Source organism: Equus caballus, chromosome X (assembly GCF_041296265.1).
Source record: "Equus caballus isolate H_3958 breed thoroughbred chromosome X, TB-T2T, whole genome shotgun sequence".
Taxonomy (NCBI): domain Eukaryota; kingdom Metazoa; phylum Chordata; class Mammalia; order Perissodactyla; family Equidae; genus Equus; species Equus caballus.
The window spans coordinates 25712647-25727034 of NC_091715.1; the positions used below are offsets into that span (position 1 = coordinate 25712647).

The following is a 14388-nucleotide window of genomic DNA, read 5'->3' on the forward strand; positions in this document are numbered from 1 at the left end:
TTTCTAACATTCTTTTCACATAAATAAAAATCTTGTCCTCATAGCAGCTCAGGTCCTTTGGAAAAGGACCTATGGCAGAGACTGGCTAAAAGCTCACAGTTCATCATTCCCACTTACTCTTCCTCAAATTAAAGTGGGAACAAATTCTGGTCAACGGGATATGGGTGGAAGTGATATACACAATCTCCAGGCCTGCCCATTAAACCTCATGGATAGACTGACCGCATTCTCTCTTACTCTCTTGCAGTAACCTTGGGCAGCTATGAGTTTAAAATGACAGTTGCACAAAATTGGAAAAGCCTGAATTCCCCAAGTCACCATTTGAGGGAGAACTCCCAAAAAGGGCTCTTCAACCTCCATTGGACTATGAAACAACCAGGGAATTAAACTTTATTATATTAAGCTATTGAGATTTCAGGGTTTATTTTTCAAATAGACCTAGCATAAATACATATGTTATGTGGCTTAGCATAGTCTAAACACTGACTAATCTAGAAATGGAAGCCACTTCATTCAAGAAAACTGTAAGGCTTTTTTGTCAGATGACATAGCTAATTTGAGATTCAGATACCTGTTTAGCAGAAGGCCTTTTTCCACCAGAAAAAAAAATCTATAGAGGGTTTTGATCAAATACTCAATCTAATCAAGTTCCCACCATGCTACTTCTCTGCTTATAATCTCCTAGAGGCTACACATTGTCCAGCATTTAGGGCCTCTCCAAACTGATCAATATTTAGTCTTTCCAAACTAAATATGAGATTTGAAAGGATTAAATGCACGTAAAGCACCATGCATGGTGCTTGATAAAACATAGTCATTAAACAAATTTTATTTCCTTTCCCTTTTCTCCTTTTGTCCTGAAGAGTTCTAGGCTCTTAAGTGGACAGATATATGATGTAGTTTTGCAGGGAAAGAGGAGGAAGAAGAGCAGGAAGAGAAAGAAGTAGAGAAGCTGGGCTGGAGGTCAGAGAATGGGAGGAGAAAGTGAGATTACACTTTATCGCTGCCTTCGCCTTACGCTCACGCCTCCCTTCTCCATCCAATAATGTAGGACGGAGGAGACGTTACTTTTTTTAAGAAAGGAATTAAGCCCAACTAATTGACTTCATGCTACTACATAAGTATGTATATCAACTTTGAAGTGATCTTAAAGCATGGTGCAATGTGAAAACTACCTCATTATATCCAGATTATTAAACAAAATTAATTTTAAGATTGATATTAGCCATCAATTTTCCTCTAATCTCTACTTTACTTTGACTAAAAATTCTACTGTTCATCTCACCTTAAATGTAATTTTCTTTTAAAATATTTACATTAAAAATCATCAAATTTTAATCCATGGTATAATTTTATCCAGTGTAACCGGTATTTTATTTTAAGAGCATATCTTTGACACTCACCTTGGTTTCTGTGATTTTCCTTTGGATTGCGTCCATTGTGTAGGGACCCTCCTTCCATGACTCAAGCTTGGCTCTGGCCTGCCCCAGGACCTGCTCAGCTTCTTCCTTAGCTTCCAGCCATTGTGTTGAATCCTTTAACATTTCATTTAACTGTTGCCTCCGGTTCTGAAGGTGTTCTTGTACTTCATCCCACTGACTCTGAATTCTTTCAACTGGAATAAAAGTAAAAATAAATATATAGGAGTAAATGCTAGTCTGGAGAAGACATTTGAAATTTAACATCCAAATATTATCTCACAGTTGATATTACTCATTAAAAAACTGTTCACTGTATTATAGCTGGGATGGTGGACAATGGAATTCCTTACTTTTTTCAACGGTAAATGTGAGTTTCTGTTAAATTATCTTCTTGAAGGTGACCTAGAACATCAGTAGGATAGGTAAAAATTGAACTCCATCTATTCTCAGTCCCTAGAGCAAAATCTAAATAATCTTTTAGAAAGGTACTATAGCAGGACGCCCAAATCCCTTTGCCCTTACCGCTTCAGTGCCTAACAGCTTGACTTCCAATACCATCATTGGCATTTCATTCCTTGAAGATTTTGTCTTGCCACAAAGAGCTTGCTTTGACATCTAAGTGGCAGGCTAGATAACACCAGAGAATTGATGCTTCCCCTCTGTCCACCTGCCAGGAACAGCCTGTGACCAGTGACTGATGGTAGGTATTGGGGTATGCATATTTTAGCCCTCTTGATGCTAGCAGAAATAACTCTGAAACGTGTTTTACAAGGGTTCCACAGTTTTCTCAGTGGGACAAAGGTCCAGTGGCCCATAGTGGTAACCTGCTTGATAATGCACCATCTTTTATTGGCTACCTTGCCTTACCTGTCTCACTATCTCACCCCCCATGGATATTTTCCTCAACTCGCCAATAAACCACTTGCTCTTAAAACCTTTTCCTAGAGTCTTCTTCCGGGGCATCCTAAGAGCAGATAGCCATACTAGAAACTTGTTGTAACGATATCTAAGAACTCATGCCAGTTATATTCTGTAAGTAAGACAGACATTTTAAGGCTATTTTTTGGTATCATTGTGAGTCAAAGATGGAGATGCCTTATAGATTCTGCTCTGAAACATTTTATTTTAGAATCCTAAAAATAAACATGACCACATTATTTTTCCTTTTCTTTAAGGACCACGTTAACTTTTCTTTAAGCTGGTTTCATAAAGAGGAAATAATGTCATAGAAAACAAGCAATAAAACCACCATCTACTTTATCTCTTAAGCAAGAAACCTGCCATTCTAGATTTTTCCTTAAGCTTCACCAAACACCATATATAATTTGTTACTCATTTTTCTCATATAGAACTTCTTCCCTCTTTCCACATATTGCCGCTGCAGAGCTCTATCATTTTTTGCCTATGTGTCTGCAATAGACTCTATATAGTCGCCCTGCCTCAAGTCTGTTTTCCATTGTAACTTCCACACTGTAGACAGAGTAATAAATTTTATAAATCAGATCACCCTACTCCCTCATTTAAACTCTTTAATGTCTTCCCACTGTCCTCTAGACTATCTTAGCTGGGTATACATATTCCTCTGTGATCTGCCCTGGATAATCTGAGAGGTTTATTTAGAAAGGAACAAATTACAACATAATCAGAGTGTAGAAAAATCACCAAAAAATGATAAAAGAAACTAGTCCCTGTAGCAATGAAGCAGTTACTACATTGAAGCCCAAGAAATCAGGAGAGGAAGTAAGCAGCCAGAAGCTGAGAATTACGAAGAGAAACCACCTTGAGAAGAGCAGTAACCTTTTGTCAAGAGACACAGTCAGCCTAAGGCAATTTCATAGGGAGGGAACTAGGAGGATAAATGTCCTGACTTCACTCTGTCCACTCTCTTCAATTTCCCACTAGAGCTCCCCAGTGGCTAAACCAACTGCAAGTCAGAGGGCATGGAAGACCAATGATGACACAGATCAGCCTCCCAGAATAGAGAGCAGGGTAGAGAAGGGCAAAGACTGTCTGGATGAACAAATAAAATGTATGTAGCACAGAACTGTAGAATTGTGCTTCTTATTTCATGATATAAGTTTAGTCTTTCTTAATTAACCCTGTTGTCACCTTCATAAAGTTATGAGAAGTTATGAACTAAAGTACTTGAGCATTTTGTAAATAAGCATCAGGACGAGATAGACCTTATAAAACTAGTGATTGCAGGGGCTGGCCCCGTGGCCGAGTGGTTAAGTTCGCGCGCTCCGCTGCAGGCGGCCCAGTGTTTCGTCAGTTCGAATCCTGGGCGCGGACATGGCACTGCTCATCAAACCACGCTGAGGCAGCGTCCCACATGCCACAACTAGAAGGACCCACAACGAAGAATATGCAACTATGTACCGGGGGGTTTTGGGGAGAAAAAGGAAAAAAAATAAAATCTTTAAAAACAAAACAAAACAAAACTAGTGATTGCAACATGAAATCAAGAATCTGGTATCTAGAATAGGTAAAACCAAGTAAGTGGCATTCATTATGATTTTATTGGGTTCATTTCTGTTTAGGTGTTTGCTATGCGTTGCAAAGCCAGTCAGCATATTGTATTCCAACTGCGGTAAACATGTCAACTTATGTTTGTCAATCTCTCCCTATAATTTCTGAGCAACATTCTTTTTTGTTTATTTCATTTCTGCTGTTGCCCCACTGGGTAGTGCAGCACCCCTTATAGTTGAGACTTATAGTTATCGACTAGTCCTCTATTTAATCTTTGGTTTATAAAATTAACAGTGTAAATGCTATTATAAGAAAGCTGTTTAAAATATAAATTAAAATGTCTTTAAGTGTTCTGAAATATTTTTCCATCAGTCATAGAAATGACTGATATTCTAATTCCAAACAATTTTTTCAACTTATCACAGCAGGCTACTTTATTATGCATAGTTGGTATCTTTTTTGTCTTAGCCTATTGTTATATACTACATGTATTTGAAAATAATAAAACTGACTTTCCTTAAAAAGTCTCTGATTTCAGTTTGCCTTTGTCTTAATCAGCATTAATTAGTGATATTTTACTATGCTTGCAAAATGTTTAGAATGTCTAGTATTTTTGACATAACGTGGTAAACCATTTACATTTGTGCTAGTGAATATTTTGCACATCCTACAGTTCATTTCAATAGGGTAGGCATAATCTCTATTTTTAAAAAGGCCATCACTTGATATGAGGAAGAAGCAAAGTAGTTCTTCCTGTTATGTGTGTAGAAATTTCTTAATTTTAGACAAATATACCATTTGAATGCTTGTTCAATCACAGCAATGAAAGTTTTCATCCCAAAGGAGTCATGCATGAGTAATGTAGCAAGATAACATGGTTCATTGGGATGTGCATCCCACTAAGGGTGTGATTTCTCATCCTTGACCTTCAACTGTACATGATCATCAGATAATATTTAACTAAATAAATTTACAGGCTACAGACTCACTCAACAATCCATCTACACCTCCATGTACCCCTACCCATCAGTCCATCCACCTAGCCTGCCAATCACCATTTTATTTATCATCTACTAGATCCCAGGCATTATGCTAAGCACTGGGGAAACAAAAGAATCTAAGACAGATTCCCCGGCTTCTGGTTGGTGCCTGTTAGACAGGGGTGTTATTCACTATCCACCCAAAGAATACAGGATGAGTAGTTCTAGGAAAAAGATAATGAGTTCAACCTTGGATTGATTCAGTGGGAGGTTTTGAGGATCATCCACATAGGACTATCATTTTAGTCAGCTGGACAGAAGGTGCTATGGCATAGCTACATATTTTAAGAGAGAGAAAAATCCAGGATTAGAAATCATTACTAGAGAAGTGAAAATTGAAGCCATCAATGTGAATTCATTCTTACTGATGTGATGTATAGATTGAGCAGAACAGAGAATTCAAGATGGAGTCCTGGAAAATGCAACACATGAAGACAGAATACAGCAAAAGTAGCCAATAAAATGAATGAATGGCCAGAGAGTTAGGAGGAATATCTGGAAAATGTACTTTCATAGAAACATGAACAAGAAAGAATTTCAAAAACACAAGAGTGGTTAACACTTTTAAATGCGATGGATGTCACAAGAGATAATAAAAATCAAAATAACTAACATTTATTTGAATACCTACTCTGCTCAAAGCACTGTTTTAAGCGTTTATGTGTATTAACTCATTTAATCACCATGATGATCTTATGAGGTAGGTATCATTGTTCATGTTGTTGCTGCTGTTCCCCTCATTTAAGAGATGAAGAAATAGAGACTACGTTAAAGAATCGGCCTAAGGTCATACAGATAGTGAGTGGTAGAGCCAACACTTGGACCCAAGCTGTCAGACTTCTCAAAGACCATGTCAAAAGTACCATTTTGGCTTTGACCACATGGAATTCCCTGAAGACCATACAGAAAATGATTTTAGTAAAGTGGTAAAAGTCTTATTGTAGGGAATTGCCAAATGAATCAGCCAATGATGGATGAAAGTTGGTAGACAATTACCCCCTCCGGGTGATGACACTGAGATGCATTTTTCACTATCTCTCAGACTCCACTCATCAGGGTTGAACTCAAGTTGCTCCCAGAAAGAACCTGCTCAATAATTGGCTCAATTATTGGCTTCTTCCCTTTCCCTATTTCAGTGTCCCACTCCCCTGCTGGTAATGCCTGGGATCACCTTATAAGTAAATCACTTTCTCTCAAATCATTGTTTCAAGGTTGGCTTCTGGACGAACCTAGTCTAAGTTAGAATTTTATTCATTTAAAAAATCCTTAGTGCCACTTGGTATGCTTTCAATAACTGTCAAATGAATTGTACATGTAGACTATTTCAATTATCCATGCTTCCTCTTTATAATGATGTCAAAAATGCCACTTCCAAAGTTAATCTTTGCCCAGGACCTTGAGTCTTTTTTCTTCAAAAGCAATCATTGTCTCTTTATTGCATTTCAAGTTTACATAATTTGAACACTGGCTTAAGTCTTTCACATTTCCCTCTTTATTTTCCTCTCATTCTTCATGATCTTTGTTATAAGCAAACAAATATTCTCTGGGCATCCTTTGTTTCTGATTCAATGCATTTGCAGCAACCATATTTTTTTTGTATAAAACATCTTCAATGTCATGTTTACTAGTAGAATATTCTCATCTGATCAAAAAAAATCCATAAATTAAAAGGTATGGGGAGGGGATCCTGTAAGGCAAACCTAATCAATGATCTCTCTTTCTCTAACGTTCTTAAAGTAAACTATAAGTCAGAGAGAATCTGTTGGCCTGTCTTTTTGCCTCAGTCTGTCTTCTTAATTAAATCTTAGACTGAGTAATATAGAAAAGTACAAGTGTGTATTGGATAAGGATATTTCTATGGACGTTTTTAAATTTTGAAACATACTAAGCTCCAGAGGATAATAACAACAATAAAATATCATATTGTTATTAATGTAAGTACAATTAGATGAATATGAGAAAGACAGTCAGCAGATGTATTGCCCCTTGTGAAATAACCAACCATATGTGAGAATCCATTTTCTAGAGCAGAGATTATGGAGAGATTATTTCCTTCACAAAAGGACTCACCATAAGATTTCTCTAGTCAATTTGTCAAGTATTTTAAAAATATTATTTGAATTATATTCCATACCCAGGTAGGTATCCAACAGAAATGCATACTTATATTCACTAAAATACATGTACTAAATTGGAAGATTGCCTAAATTGGAAACTACTCAAATTCCCATCTACGGTAAAATGGATAAATACATTGTGGTATATTTATCAATAGAATACTATCTAGCAACAAGAATCAAATATACAAGTATAAGCAATAATATATATTAACCTCATAAACATAATGTTGAGGGAGAGAAGCAAGCCAAAAACAAGGACATACTATTTTATATCATGTATATAATGTACAAAAACAGGGAAAAGTAAGATGACTATAGAAGTCAGGATAGTGGTTACCCTTGTGGGACTGGTAGTCGCTGAAAGAGACATGATGGGGGCTTCTAAGGTTCTAGTAATATTTCATCTCTTGATTTGGGTGCTGCTTACACAGTTGTATTCAGTTTGTACAAATTCACCAAGCTAGACGTTTATGATATGTGCACTTTTCCTTATGTATATTGTATTCAGTAAAAATTTAATGAAATATTATTTGATTTGTAAAATGTTTTCTACATACAACTTTGGAGAATTCTTTTTCAAAAGAGTTGCAACCTGTGAAATATGTATCACTTTGGCAAATATGAATGATAATACGAGATGCAATGGTTTTGCTAAGGACACAATACAATTTAGGCTGTAGATTTGTGTGATAAAGAACGATTTAGAAATACTCATTGGACAGTGAACTGGACTCGACTCACAGAAACAAATCACACATAGAGACTAATGAAGTGACTATTCAATTATTTAATAAAAGAAACAAAGCATTGCAATTAAGTGATACAGCTGTCCTAAGAGTAGATCCTGGAGAAACATACACAAGAGAAAATTTGAGAAGTTTTATATATATTCCATTTTGTCAAGGAATAAAAGTAAACAGAAAATCTGAAGATCATCAAAGAGAAGCTGTTATCTTGGAACTGGGCCATTGTGGTAGTTGGACATTCATATGGATTTGGTAATTGTCCATGCTTGGGCAACAATTCAAACTACGGAATTTCACGACATTTAGAATACTTCATCCAGGATACTATTGAATAGGCCAAAGATATATTATGGCAATGTACTTGGTCACTAGAGCCCACACTGTTAGATTTATATTCATACCCGATTCATCTGACACACAAAAGTGAAATAATAATAAAATATGTGCATATAAACTCAGACAATCTGTGCCTGTTTGCAACTGAAGAGCTACCCAAATGTGTGCATTTTTCCTTGCAGAGGTCCATCGTGGAAAGCTTCTCAACTGATTTGTGCAGTAAGTAGATACTGGATAATGAAGGGAAATAAATAACCAATGCTAAGAGTCAGGATGACAGACTGGGACTCAGCATGTGTCCTGATTTAGGGATCTCCAGAAATGTCAAATTGGAAACTCGGCAATCATGTCAAGAACCACAATATTGCAGAGAAAGCAACACTTCAGTTGATTGAGTACTAACCAATCTTTCACTTCAAGTTTTTAAGCTAGCCATGTTTGATTATCGATATACATTCTTGACTGATATAAATTCCCACAACATCTCTCCTGGGGAAAAACGTTATTTACAAAAACGAAATGATTGCCTTTTTGAATATACATTGCTACAGAACAAAAAACAGCTCTGTTGCAATTTCCACAGTAAAGTTACAGTCTGAGAATTAGAAATTACCACAACTAAGTTTTAGGAAAAAAACCTTGACTAGGAGTTAGTAATGGGTTATAGCCTTGCATTTGTGATGAAATAGTTAATTTAATTTGCAAAAGTTGATTCACCACAGCTTCAATTTCCTCAGCTGCAAACCTGAAATACTGGTAGTTGCACAAGCAAAGAATTGTTGTGAAAATAAAATTCAACAATGAATAAAAAGCATAAAGGACCAAAGCCAGTGTGATTGCTTTTCTGTACAGAGAAGACTAAACAATTGATTATAGTCATCAGCAAACATTTGTGATCTGCTAGGGGGATCACATTGTGGATCTCAAAGATTCCACAGAGCACGCAAGAGTTCCAGGTAGAAAATATCGAGCTAGAAGAGTTAAATTGCAGGTTAATCTTTTGAGGTCATTTGAATGGGTGAAGAGTGGAAGATATTTAACTATGGTCAACTGTAAGGAAAATGATCCTAATTGAAGTTAAGACAATGAGCTCTGAACTATTTGTTGGGACTGGGAAAAAGATGTGGGAATCACAACAGACTGTTCTTTGAGGCTAAAATAGTCAACAAAACGTTAGGCATGATCAAGAGGGAACTGAAAATTATTGTACTCTTGTACAAAGTTAGGACACAATTATACCTTGAGTAACGTAAGCATATCTAAATGTTTGATATTCAAAGACTTACAAGAAACCAAGGAAACTCAAAATACCTGATCATAACCAAGACTATAGGGATTATTAAGATTTGTTCTTCCTACTTCTACATGGCATTTAAACGTGGTTCTGCAGAAAACTTCTCTATAGCCAAGCTCTGCAAAGAGGAATCTCAACTTAAACCCATTAAGAAGAGGAAGAAGCAAATACACTAATCATGAAGCCGAATTTAGCTGGTGTGAACAGGCCTTTGCTCTATTTAGGAACAGGAGAGGAGGAATGTGGTTGCTGCGCAAACACAGAATAAAATGTCGGAGACATTTCAGACCAAAAAGCTAAAAAGAGAGGGATGTTATAGGCACGTGATTAAATCCGAGCCACTGTGACTAACTTGAAGATTTGCTTTTTCTCTAAATCCTGAAAAGCTAGAATTCAGGAACAGCCAAGCATTTAGTTTAAATTCCTAGAAGACAGACTCAGAATAAATGACTGAGTTAAAAACAATTTATAATATTAGCCTAACATTTAAGGTTAGTTTGAACATGGCAAAGATCAGTAATTTAATGTGATTTTCACACTCAGTTTACTCTCTGTAAAATAGGGATAATAATAACAAGAAAATTAATAATCTATGAAGATAAAGGAAATAATGGACACAAGGCAATGAGCAGAGTGTCTGGCCCCCAGCTCTCTCTCAATTACAGGGGTAAAGAGAGGCAATCATGTACTTTTATAACACCATTGGATTTCTCAAATCTTGAGCTGTAAAGCAAAAGGGGGTAGATTGGATGATTCCTGGGGTTCTTTCCAGCTTTCACAGTCCATGAAATACATGTTCCTTGATGTTTCCATCAGAGATAGAGGCTCACCTTACAAGGTTATTGGGAAGATGTCAGTCAGCCCAGCGCCTCAATGAACAAATAGCATATCAACAGCCACATATCATTCCCCTGTACGGACCATTGGTGTGACTCAGCTTAGCAATCTTATATTCAGTCATGCCAAGATTCAGTTAAAATAAACTCAAGCCAGCCTAAAAAAAATTCTTCTTTTTTCATTATTATTTTATTGAGGTATGAGTGATATAACATTATCTTAGTTCAGGGGTACAACATAATGATTCGATATTTGTATGCATTGTGAAATGATCACCACAATAAGTCTAGTTAACATCCAAAAGTTCTTTCCTTCTGGGGTGATAATATTTTTCTGTATCTTGATAGAGGCATGTGTCACACAGGTGTACCCATTCATCAATACTCACTGAATGGTATATGTAAGATTTGTGCATTTGACTGCAAATTTTACCTCAAACAAGCAAGCAAGCAAGCAAACAAACAAAAAGAACTGTAAGTGAATATTGAGCTCTAGTTAACAATATGCATGTTGAAGTGTTTAAAGGTAAAGGGTACTGCTGTCTTTAAATTTACTTTGAAATGCATCAGAAAATAATGGGGATTGATGGGCAGGTAAAAGGATGAAGTGGTAGGGCAGAATCTAGATAGTGGGTTCATGGGCATTCACTGTACAATTCTTTCAGCTTTTCTGTGTATTTGAACTTTTCGTAATAAAACGGTAGATAAAATGCTTTCTCACACCAAGCACAAAGCAGCATATTATTTAAGCAGCTTTCTAAGTCGCTAGGACCACTTTCCAATTAAGAAGAAAATACCATCTGTGGAATGTGGAAGTTTAAAAGATAGTAAACAGGATTTATAGGAGCAGAAATGACAAAATGTTTTGCTCAAAGTCACACCCAATATGTATAGAAAGGAGTTGGAAATGGAATTCAGGCAGATCTCTTAACTTCCTAATTAACAGACTGTCAAAGACTATATTACCTCCTTCAAAGTATGCTGAATACTCTAATAGAGAAAATGAATTAGTCCTCTGAAGAAAGCTCATTCTCTTGTTTTGGTTATAAAACACAGGAAAGCGTGTGTTGGTTCCCATATCAAAAGATGAGTTAAGGTAAAAGGAGGATTGCGCTTTTGCCACTGGTTGGAGAGTCACAGATTATGAGAAAATATCAACATCTCGTCATAATGAAACATGTAAGTTATTTCATTAATTAAACAGGCATATGTTGAAATGTGATATTGTTTAATCATTAAAGTAAATTTATTTTTAAAAAATAATGGCTTCCTTTGGCAGAGGGGAACCCCTGGTTGAGATGGAAGCTGGAAGTTGGGGGAAAAGCTTGATCTTCACTTATGTAAAAATATTTCAGTTTATAATCCTAGGTCATTCACAGGACACATAAAAGAAACTATCTAGATGTGGTAAAGAAACAGCATATCATTAGACAATCCATCTGTCTGGCCTGCCCCAGCCATCTACTAATTAAGTGCCAAATGTAGCAAATAAAGCACTAACAACTCAAAAGAGTTCATCAAGAGTTCATTAAAATGGAGCTAAAGGATACCATTACAATTCCAGCACCACGGATTTATTACTATGTCACCAGCATGCAATGCACACAATAAAACCCATTCGTCACTGTAAATTTGCACATCAAAATTGATGCATTTGTTGGAATACAAATATTTAAAAAAATATTTTGAATAAAAAAAAAGGCGTTTTTTTCGCCCCAAGCACACATTGAATTTCATCCTTGCACCTTGTCACTCACACTTTAATTTGACAAGTGCAGAAAATGCGAGTTATACCTAAAAAGCAAAGTGGGCTCACTCCTATATTCACAAGCCCATTCCATTGTCCAACCATTCAAGTTAAGGAATAAAAATAAATACGAAACAATTGCTTGAACAGAAACTATGGGCTAAAAAGCAAAAGGCCAGATACTGTCTATTGACAGACTTTTCTGTATTTCTAGTCTTCCTTACCTTCTTCTCTTCAGATTTCGGTGTCTCTCCTATCCATACCTAATTCCCTCCCTGTACTCAGTATTCCAATTTCTTCCACCTCCTAAAAGAAGTGATTCCATTTTTCACCCATCCTGTATCTTCGATCTCAGTCTAGAAACTCATCTAAAAAGAAAATGACAACAACAAAATACAAAAATTTCTTTCTTTTGGCCCAACACTCCCTCTGGCCAATCCTACGTCTTTGTCCTTCATGGAAGAGTGGTTTATACCAGTGCTACTCAAAGGATAGTTTGTGTACTAGCAGCATCAGCATCATCTGGGAGCTTATTAGAAATGCACTATCTCGGGCCCAACCTTAGACTCACTGAATCAGAAACTGCATTTTTAAACAAGATTCCAAAGATGATTTGTACACACATTAAAGTTTGAGAAGCACAAGTCTACACCCACTATTTCCACTTCCACACCTCAGATACCCTTCTCAATCCACTGCATTTTGACTGTTGCCACTGAAATTACTTTTGAAGATAATAACAAGAACCTTCACGTTACTACAGATTGGAGATTCTAAAGTCTTGATTTTTCCAGGCCTCCCTTCAGTACTTGCCGTCACTGATGAGCTCTCCTTGAAACCTTCTTTTGATTAACATGGCCAGATTTTTTGGGACTTTGTTCTACCTCTTTGGCTACTTCTCAGCCTCCTCCACCCATCTCTTAAATGCTGTTATTCCCTAGGGGTCTCCTTTTGACCTTCCTTTTTTTCCACTTTACATATTCTCCCTGGTAAGTTCATCTACTTAATATTGTTTCATTTACTACCCTTGCAATGATCATAGTCAAATCCACGTTTTAACCTAAAAACTCTCTCCTGAGCTCCATAGCCACACAGGCAAACTCCTACTAAATCCCTCCTAAATAGTGTATCCAAAATTGATGGCATTGTCTTTACCATTCCTCACTCCTAATCACTCTACCTAGTCATTAAAGGAGAAACCTACAAATTATCCTTGATTCTTTTCTTCCTCATCCTTTAACCAAGGTGCCAAGTCATTCATTCAATCTCCTTAATCGCTTCTCTAACCTGTCTATCATCCAGCTGCCTCTTCCTTAGACTGTTTTAATTAAAAGCTTCCTGATGCTCTCTCTTATTTAGTGAATCATAATCTCATCTGAACATTTATATCAACTGGGATGCTTTAAAAAAATGCCAATGTCTGGGCCCTATTCCCAAAGATTTTGATTTAATTGGTTTGGGGTGGAGTCCAGGCACTGGCATTTTTTAAAAGCTCCCCCTAGTGATTCTAACGTGCAGCCAGAACTGAGAATCACTGCTCTAATACTAGCCTTTTGCACTCCCCATCCGTCTTCAACACTCAGGTCAGAGAAGGCTTTTGAAGATGAAAATCTGAGTCTGTCATCACTTATTAAATCCTCTTAATGTCACCCTTCCATTGCTTTCAGGCTAAAATCAAAACTCTTTACCTGACTTACAACATCTTTTGTAATGTGGCTCCCTTGTCTACTTTGCCAGCTTCTTGACTTCTACCGCCTGTTGTAAACTCGATACTCCAGCTTTACAGCCACATAAATCTTCTACATGCACGATGTTACCACATATCTCACATATGTCTTTGCTTTTCGTCTGCCCCGAATATTCTCTATCCTTTTTCCCTCTGCAACACTCTGCTCAAAAGTCACTGCCACTAATCATTTTCGTGACCATTCTCTTCCATCCTACCCAAGCTTTGTTGCAGGGGCTTGGGTAGGGTAAACTGCCTTTTGGTTTCTAGAGCATTCTGTTCTTACCTCACTTTGTAAACACACTGATTACACTATTTGGCAATTGTCCATTTCTTGTCTGTCTTACCCAGTGAAAGGTAATTACTTGAGAAGAGGGAGTGTATTTTTATACTCAGGGCCCAGCAGAAGTTTGGCACATAGGTGGGTATAAGGAAATGTGAAGAAAGGGTGAACATAACTTGTTTTAAGTCACAAACAAGGATTTATGTGCTATTACAAAAAGAAAAATAATCGCAAACATGCAATATATAAACAAAACAAATACATACATTTAGTAAGTATATGAAAATAAAGTACATGTTCAAATTTGCTTAGACTTTGTGAAAAATGGAACTTCTGTATTAAGGGGAAAAAGAGGAAATGAATTAATGAA

General features: G+C 36.7%; 1 protein-coding gene across 11 annotated transcripts in view; it reads right to left on the bottom strand.

The window, feature by feature from the left end:
* Window positions 1-14388, bottom strand: part of DMD (dystrophin) — a 2262230-nt gene that overhangs the window by 517913 nt on the left and 1729929 nt on the right. For all 11 annotated transcript variants that reach the window (XM_023633802.2, XM_070257261.1, XM_070257256.1 and 8 more), the window contains one exon: window positions 1404-1615. In XM_023633802.2, coding sequence (XP_023489570.2) covers window positions 1404-1615 — 212 coding nt within the window. The remainder of the gene's footprint in view (window positions 1-1403; window positions 1616-14388) is intronic.